Raw genomic sequence first — 9,794 nt, forward strand, 5'->3', positions numbered from 1 at the left:
ACACGGTAACATTAGATGTTTGAGAGATCTCTTTTCCCATGTGGTTTGCCCTTTTATTATTGATCTTTGCGAGTTTTAGAGGATTCTGAGTCCCCATGAGTTTGTGTGTTACCCTGACCATGTCCACCACCACGTCCTCTACCTCAATGTTTTGAACCCCGACCTCTACCTCTTGATGATTCACTGTTTTTGTTGGACAATTTAGTTTTAGAATAGAGTAGCCTTGCTTGTGTTTTGGATGCCTTATCATCACCCTTGATTTTTTCTTCATAGGATTTTAAGCAACCAACCACGTCCTCAAAACCTATCGTTTTAAAATCCAAGACTTGTTTAATAGTTGCCATAATATGCACAAATCATCTAGGGAGGCTTGTAAGAAACTTCTTCGCAAGTTTCTGTTAAGTTATGACCTCTCCTAGTGAAGCGAATTTCAAAGAAATTCTAGACAGTTTAGCTGCAAAATCATCTATTGTTCTTGTATATTTTTTTAATTTGGTGATTAGCGTCTAGAGTCTCGCTTCCTTCACAAGATCATCTCCCAAGTTTTGAGTCTTAATTGCATCCCACATCTCCTTAATTGTTTTGAGATTTCCGATTTGAAGCATAAGGTCTTCCAGTATTGTCTAGAACAATAGTCCTTTAACGAGATTCTTCCGCTTGGAGTCGACTGACTCTGGATCAATGACATACTAGACCCCGTGGATTCCAAGCAACACCTCCATTTGCATTCTCCAAATTGTTTAGTTTTTCGATGTTAAAGTTGAGCATTGGAATGTTAATGAGGTATGTTCATTTGCAGTCAGTTGATAAGAGCCTTCTTCTCCTATCATCACAAACAGTTTTTGTTTCTACCTTAGCTATCAAGTTGTCGATTTGTTTAGCTTTTTCTAGCTATCGATCGAGAATTTCCCAAAGCCTGAAACTTGCTCAGGGTGTATGATCATGCTGCTTTCAGTTGATCCAAGCCAATGAAAACCCACCAAATGAAAAGGAGAACTAATTGTTTACTGTTCTGATTTGGTTTTTCTATTAAGACTTTCCACACAAACTCTCTTTGATTTCGAACATGAGAACTTGCCCTCTTCTGTTGCAAGTTCTCCTTCTATCACAAGGCTTTGGTTCGAAGCTCTGATACCAGTCAAAAGAAGTGAAACTCAACAGGAAAATATAAGACAATATGTTGCATAAACTCGCAAACTTTATTATTGAATAAACTATCTCAAAACTCCAATACAACTGATTACAAGAACTTATCGAGAATCTGTATATATACTGATAAAAAAACATATCAGGATATAATTATGTAATCAAATAAAACTTTCCTTATAGCTCAAGGAAACAAGGAGAACTTGGACAACACTCCAAGACTTGGACAACACTCCAAGGTATTGTGATAAGAAACACATAGCTTGCCACATTGGACTCAGACAATTCACCAACACCGTGGATTGGGGTTTGGTATTGAGATCGAAAATAAGATGCTTTAGGTTTTCAAAAGTTAAGAATGAGGGTAAGAGGAGAGGGAACGAAGTAAAAGAAGAATTCATAAGGAACAGGTGGGAATCATCAGTAATGATGGATTTTAATAGTCACAAAGAGTTTTTATCTTGGTGAGCAATGGGAACAAGAATGGATTAGAAGAGGAATTTATACAGGGGATACCACCTTACTGAAGACCTATCCTATTGACTAATATGTATGACATAACAAATGGGTAACGAGCTTGCCCCTTCAAGTTTTCAAAAGGGACATTTTAAACCGACAAAATTTATTTTATGCCCCTATAAAATCATGAAATAAGTTGAAGGGCCATTTAAACCAATTCGAAAAAAGTTTGTTGCCCGATAATGATAACTAACCCTTACTTCAACTATAAAACCATAATGTAAAGACATTATAATAAATGTTTATGAAATCCTTTTAAAATTTATTTATAAAGTATAACATTCAAATTAATTTCTAAACATTTGCATTATTCTTTTAACCATGGATGACAAATTCTAGTAATTACTATGTTTTTTTTTTTTTTTTTTTTTTTTTTGGTGAAAGTGAGAGGACATGTACATTTTTAACGGAAAATATAATCTATTCTTAAAGTATTCTTAATTTTTTATATGCTTAAGATGGAACTTGAAACATTGTCTTTGAGGAATGAAAACAACACCTGATATCGTTAGACTAGAAACTTTTTTGATAAGACGATATGGGTTAATTATTGTGTATATTCTTTTCATCGTGTAATAATAGGAACTATGAAATTAGATGTATGTAACAAATGATTTATCATTTTGTGTAATCCTCCTTAATAAATAAATGTTTTTTTTTTGCTACATGTCAATCTTCCATGAGTTTTGATACTTATCATTTTATATTATTTTTGAAATAAATATTATCCACTTGTCAATTTTTTATTTGTTTTAATTTTTAAAATTAAAGTCATATACTTATATATGTAAAGTATTAAATATTATATATATAATATTAAATTGCAATAAATATATTTTTTTTCTTATTTTAAAGTTGTACATTAAAAAATATTTTTTGTTCACATTTTAATTTAATGATTAATTTTTTTAAATCAACCCGTGTAATACACGAATCTAACACCTAGTATGCAATAGTTACGACAATTGACATCCACATAGGCAATTATCCTCTGTTAAGTTATAATTGTATACAAAGTAAACCATCAATATCTCGCGTATTATTAGATTACCTTTATATCTTTATTTACAAAGTAGGATTTGAAATATAACTCTTATGAGTAACATCAGGGCTTCTATATTTCTTTTATCATCCATCACATATCATATACACCGACCACCATCTTTATCTATCTATTTCAGTCATATCATCCATCATATACACCACCGACCACCCTTTTTGTTAAAATCTTTTTGGTCGGTTTCGTAGATATAGTTAGTATTTTGTATTTTTTCGTTAATTTGGTTAAAAAATTAGGATTACTCTGAAGATTAATTTAATAACCAAAAATTTTAATTTTTTAAAATTACCCCTAAATTAATGTATATTATTATTAACAAATCATTTAAAAATATAACATATCTTTTTTTTTATTATTACTGCAAACAAAGAAAATATAATCGGTGCTAATAACTAGTAATAAAAAAATGAACTAAATGCTTTCTTATTGTTTTTATTGCTTGTTGACCATTTCAAATTCTCTACATTTATCTTACGCATCATTGAAGTGTTGTTGTGAGATAAACTCTATAAATATTCTTTTCATTTCATGTTGAGGGTGTTCTTATGTTCGTTAACCTAACTAATAATAATTAAATTATAACACCTTATTATCCATATTATGTTCGCATGTTTACCAATGATTATGTAATGTAAATCTACGGAAACAAACAAGCTATAATGAATTTATTTATTTATCTAATGGGACTGTTTTTTTATACTTTCCAAGATACTTTATTGTTGTTTACAAATGCTCTTTGTCAAAGATATATCTTACTAAAGATGTGTTGCATTAAATGTCCAATTATGCGTAGTGAATTTAGAACCGATAATCATGTCGTTTTTCATTTATATGAAACTGAAAAAAAAAATAATAATAAAAAAAAATACTGGTAGCGGTTTGGCTCATATGACTAAACATATTTAAACATAAATTCAATTGTCATATTGAAATGCTTACAATTATAACCAAAGATGTCTTATATCTTGAAATACATTTATTGTATTGTTATTGATAGATATTTTTTAAAACACACTTTTCAATAACTATTGAACTAACACACAATTGCAAATAACGACATTGATTTTAATATAGCCACTAACTATAACTAACAAATATAACATTAACTTTGATATCCACAACAATCAACAATAGCAATACAACGATTTCATATACTTATGTTCAATTATATAATGCATAAACAAACTTATAAGATATATATTATGTAATATATTGTGCTGTAATTATCTTCGCTTATGTTGGATCAATTGGGCCATCAGTTTTGAAGCTTAATAATAAGAATATCTATCAATACCTAAAATTACTTATTTTATTATCAATCAAAATTCCCAAATCTCAACTATTTGTTTAATTTAATGTACTGGGCTCTTGTCGATTAGTTAAATTTTAAATCACTTGGGCTATTGTAAATAGATTGAAATTTAAATTATGGGCTTAAATTAAAATTTTTTGATACATATATTTTTGGTAAGTATTATAGAGTAAGTCTTTAAAAATTTATAAGATAGTTTCTAAGGTATTATTTATAATACAAGTTTCCAAATTAGGTGGTTCCTAGTACCCCTCTTAGGTTGTGTTGGGCGCGTCACAGCTAGCTGATAAGCTAATTTATTTTTCGAGTTTTTTTATGTTGTCGTGTTTGGTAAGCCAAAAAGTAGCTTATAAGCTAGCTTTTTGAAAAGCTACTTAGATTAGATTTTTATGAGATTTTTTTAAATTTTCCAAATATACCCTTAAGTAATTATAGAAACACATACTCTTACATGTCTTTTTATGTAATTTTATATATTAGCTAGCTTTTCAGCTAATTTTACCAAATGTTTATTTTTTATCAGCTAGTTTTTCAACTATCAGCTAGCTTTTCAGCTATCAACTAGCTTTTCAGCTATCAACTAGCTTTTTATTTAACAACTAACTTTTCAGCTATCAGCTAACTTTTCAACCAACAGCTAGCTTTTCAGCTAGTACGCCAAACATAGCCTTAGCACCATGACTATGTACATACGCATGCACCATATTGTCTTGACTCTACATAGTTTTTAACATATGAGAATTGTGTTGGTTTTGGCAGAGTAGGAATGTCAAGTTAGATTTTGAATTACAAGAAGCGAACAATTATATTAATCTTTAGGTGATGACACACTGTCTTCTTTTCATACGATGATGTTGCTTATTCTAAAACAAGAAAACTTATATACTTATGTATTTCAAATCTTCAATGATTGACATTTGTTTCTAGTCCTTGATATACAAGAAATTATCTCCGATTCTATGGATAAGTTTGTTATTGTAGGTTCTTTTGATCAACATAGTTCTTGACTTCAAATCTACAAGAGAAAGAACATGCTCTGATTTTGACTAATATAAATTATTATAGATTCTATGCACAAGATATGCTATCTAAAAAACTTGAAAAAAAAAGTTTTTAAGTCCCAAAAGTGGTTATCACATGGTATTGACACAAATATTGCGAGACTTATAAGATACCATCTTTTACATAAGGACAATTATTACAAATTATCATCGTCAAATCTCTAAACTAATTTTGAGACTAACATAAGATATCAGCATGTAATTATTATTAATAATAAACAATATATATTAATCATAATGGTATAAACCCGTATTAACTTGAATAAAAAACACTTAATGCTTAGTGCAGTTTATTTCAGTCAATATCTTGTTGTCTATAATATGATTAGCATAGATTTACTATTGAGATTTCACTTATTGTCTTTGTGGTTTGATATATGGATTTATCAAATCTACGTCAATATATAATGGGTTCATTGTCCTAATGTGCTAGTTTTCGTTTAGTATTTTCAATATTTACATCACATTTATATACTAAAATTATACACCAAGTAAATGGCGCGTTGTTGGGGAAGTTGGTTTGGTCTCCAAAAACTACCCTCTAAAATTTCTTTAGTTTGCTCTCCAAATGATCTCTAATTTGCTTTCATACATATAGTTATTTTGTTTAATTATTTAAAATATTCTCGTTTTTTTTTAAATGTTTTCTCTCTCTCTTTTTATTCTATTCATTGTAAAAAGAAGGCTCACGATAATTCATCAAAGTGATCCTCAAATTGGCATCAAGATTCTTTTGTATGGACTAAGGACAAACAATCAACACCGATTTAAGAACATTTTAATCTCATAGGAAAATGTGTTACTTACACATGTGGTCATGGATGTGACAACACGATGATAACCGTCATATACCCGTTGTTAAATCGACATTGGAAATAAAATAAGTATTTTATTTTTATTTATAATTGACGTAATTGTGATGTAACTTTTATTTTTAAGGTAATTAGAGTGTTGTCCACGAAGTTGGTTATTTAAGGACTTGCATTCGACTTTTTTTATATGCCCAAATGTTATAAAAGTTTATAAAGACAAAAAGGACTTCAGTATATTCTAATTGTCCAAGCTAGTATCATATATTTGAGAATGTTCATTTTCTTAAAATGGCATGCTGCAATGATGACTTAGTTGAGGTAAAATATGTTGCGCATGTCAGTGATTCTAAAAGACTACTATGTTTCTATTATGGGCACTTAGAATGAATCAAATCTTGTAGAAGGTTTAGATGCAATGGAGAGGGTTTTAATTTGCACAAAATAAATACAACAGTTTTTCCAATGCTTGGCCTATAATAGGCCTTCTTTTTGACATTTTCCTAATTATATAACAATAGTAATATAATAATGTTTATAAATTGATAATATTAACTGTTTAAAGATAAAAGGATCGGTTTGGATCGTTCCAAAGTAAGAGAGGATAAAGCCCATTATACAATCCAGAATGCACATCGCTTGGTTTGTCCTTGTCATCTACGAATATTTATTTGTCTGTGATATGATTAATAAATATGTTCATAGGTGACATTATTGATTCGTATATAATAATGGTTAATCTTTTGTAAAGCTAATTTATTATGTCATATCAGATTTCTATGTTTATACTTAAATTTATAAGCCATCTTCCAAAGTTTTTTATTATTTCTAATAATCAAACACTTATTCTCAATAATTTGAAACATTTTATAAACCTCTCCCCTCTAATTTGTCAATTAAAAAAAAAAACATATTGGATATGTGGGCTATTTTAAGAACTTTGAGGTTATAAAAATAGAAAAACTATAAAATATGATTAGGGGGTATAAAACAAAATTTTATCTCGAATAAAGTAAACTGTTAGCTAAAATTTAATCGGTTCAAAAGTGTATCTTAGATTCATTCAAAAATGCAGTTTAAATGTTTAATAATATACATAGTTTCTATTTTAGCAATAATTAAGACTAAATTCTTATAAAAATCAAAGACACTTTGGACAAATTTTTTTAGCAAAACGAAGCTAAAGGAGGTAATTTTGAAGGGTGGTACGGACATGTGGTGTTTGAAGTCTGTCTACTACCAAAAAAGAACAAAATTATAATCTTGAAGGAATAAAAAAAATTAAATAACTAAAAAAAAATCTTTGACCGTCAAGAAAAGCATCAAAAGACGGTCAAAAAGTCAAAACCCTCACATGCCCACCTTTATTCAAAATCCTTTTACACTCAACCATTGGTTAGTAGTAATAAGTACAAGTTGTCTAGAAGAAAAAGAAGGTAAAAATATGTTAAAGAAGTCTTATAAAATTATAATTTGTGAACATAAATTTTCATATGGCTACCTTCTGTTTATGTATTTTTTAAATAATTATGTTTTATGAAAAAAATAATAATAATAAAAAATAAGCATAAGCGTGACACATTTACTACCACATTAACCGCCCATTTATATACCGAGATAAATATTTTTTTTTAATTGAATGATAGTATTTTCTTTTTTTTTAAATATTGGAGATATTATGAAGAAAAACTATTTTATTTGTTATACATTTACAACATTAACACCTTACTTTATATATATCGAGATCAATAAAAATATATAAAAAAAATTGATTAATTCAAATTTTAAAAATCATACAATTATATATATATTAATTAAAGTTCTCAAGAAAAGAAATAGTAAATGTGCCATTTTTTTTTTGATAGAATTGCTCTTTGTATTATTATTGGACTTCAAAGTTACTAATAGTAAATTTGGATGTTCTTTTGACAACTTTGCACCTCATTTTTTTACCCATTTTGACACTTTTGATCCTTGCAATCAATATTTTTACACTTTAACAATTTGACAACTTTGATTATTTTTCTAAAAAGTTGCTAATTCTTACCCCTTTAATTCTTTAACCATTTTGACACTTTCTGGTCATTGCAGTCAAAACCTTTACATTTTTCATAAAAACATGAAAAAAAACATTGATAGTTTCTAGCCCCGCGTGGCGGGGGTAACCTTTCTAGTTTCTATTATGAGATTCCTTTCAACCAAACAACGTTACATATTATAATTCTTTCATATTCTAAATGCTCACATATTCCATTCATTTCATAAACATTCTACAAACATAGTTTAGCTCTAATACACTGAAATTTACCTTTCTCATCTTATTATCAATATCTCTCAATAGTCAAAAAGGAATTTAGAGGTAGAATATAATTACTCTAACTCTCTAAAGCAAACAATATAGTAAAAAATAATCAACTACCTAATTTAAAGGCATCTACAAAGAGACCTAAACAAACACCAGCTTTCCAATAGTTCACCATGACAATCAAAGACTCAAACCTCTTACTATTTGACTTTTTATACATCAACATACCAATTCCCTCAATTGCAGCCACCACAACACCCGCAACTAAAACATCCCAATCCCCAGTTTGCCCTAGGATTGTAGCTAATGCATTTGCAGTGTAGAAACCAAGGAGTAAAAGAAATACCTTCATTGGGAAATTCTTTCTAGCTGAGTTTAGTTTATCCAAAAGTTGTCTCCCACTTGCACTCACTAATCGGCCCAATCTTGTTTGCCCTAGGCCCGTTGGGCTTTCACCATTGATGCTTTCTTGCTCACCATTGTTAGGTAAACCACCAGTGTTTAGAGCAAAAGTCATCTCCAAATTACGTTGTCTTTTTAGGAAACTGTTGCAAAGAATAGACTGTGTTAGGCTTGCTTAGGATTCAACTACAGTATTCAGAGGGTATCGTATAAAGTTCTGTATCTTGGAGGCAATCCAGCAATACCTAATTCCTCATAACTATACAAATCACTATAAAATTAAAAGGCTTTACTTGCCAACTGCAGACAGATATTCAGATACCAAAACCAAATTGGAATACTGTAGCTTGCACTATAACATCAGATACTAATCAAGAACCAGAAAGCTTATCAAGCAATTCCTATGGCAATTAAAATTATTCAAAATGATGCATATTATTAGGTAGGCACGATGTATATTGTTCAGATAGTGTAGGGCCATTACCTTTGGTTACGGAATGGTGAAACAAAGCTATGTTTGTCTCTCCAGTGAAGCACTGAATCAGGATTTTCCTTGGCGATGGCACGTTCATTGGTTTCATTCACAATTGCCGAGAAGGAATGGTACTTCAGCGCTAAAATGTGAATTCCACAAGCCATCGACTGTCGAAACAAGATATCGAGTATCGATTCAAGTGTCGATCGATGAGGGGTTTCGAAAATTGAAGTCAAATTAAAACAAATCAGAAAACGTTATGATTTCAATCCGCAAGCCAACAAAGAAAATGGACAGGATAATTAGGGTTTACGAATGAGGAAACAGCTTGAGGTCGAAATAGAGCCTAATCACAGACAATGTGAACTGATAATGCAATGATACAAAGCATTTCGAAGATTACCGGAGCAAATTACATGAGAACTCACATGGAGTTGCAAAAATCGACAGGCTCATACGATGATAACGGTGGGAGCACACACGATTTCATTGGTTTCTGCAAAGGCAACTCCGTTAGAATGCAATTAAGAAATTAAAACAAGGTTGGAAGTTGCCAATATATGAATATACAGGGTTAATATGTGAATTTATCATGTATAGGATCCACATCGTTTTGGAGGAGTGGAATATTTGTTTTGATGATTTTTTTTACAGGAAATTAGAGGACGGAAATCGAACTCATTTCGCTTTAAAAGTATATTTTAT

At 29.8% G+C, this 9,794-nt stretch overlaps 1 protein-coding gene across 1 annotated transcript; it reads right to left on the reverse strand.

Annotated features, from left to right (window-relative positions):
- Positions 1 to 8,138: 8,138 nt before the first annotated feature.
- NPQ7 (antigen receptor-like protein (DUF565)) lies at positions 8,139 to 9,384 on the reverse strand. Its single transcript, XM_078972422.1, has 2 exons — positions 9,099 to 9,384; positions 8,139 to 8,757 (listed from the first exon to the last, which is right to left on the reverse strand). Exons 1-2 carry the CDS (start codon positions 9,251 to 9,253, stop codon positions 8,319 to 8,321), a joined length of 594 nt encoding a protein of 197 aa, XP_078828548.1. The 5' UTR covers positions 9,254 to 9,384; the 3' UTR covers positions 8,139 to 8,318.
- Between the last annotated feature and the right edge of the window lie 410 nt (positions 9,385 to 9,794).

This window comes from Lactuca saligna, chromosome 9, assembly GCF_052625555.1.
Source record: "Lactuca saligna cultivar CGN05327 chromosome 9, ASM5262555v1, whole genome shotgun sequence".
Lineage (NCBI taxonomy): Eukaryota > Viridiplantae > Streptophyta > Magnoliopsida > Asterales > Asteraceae > Lactuca > Lactuca saligna.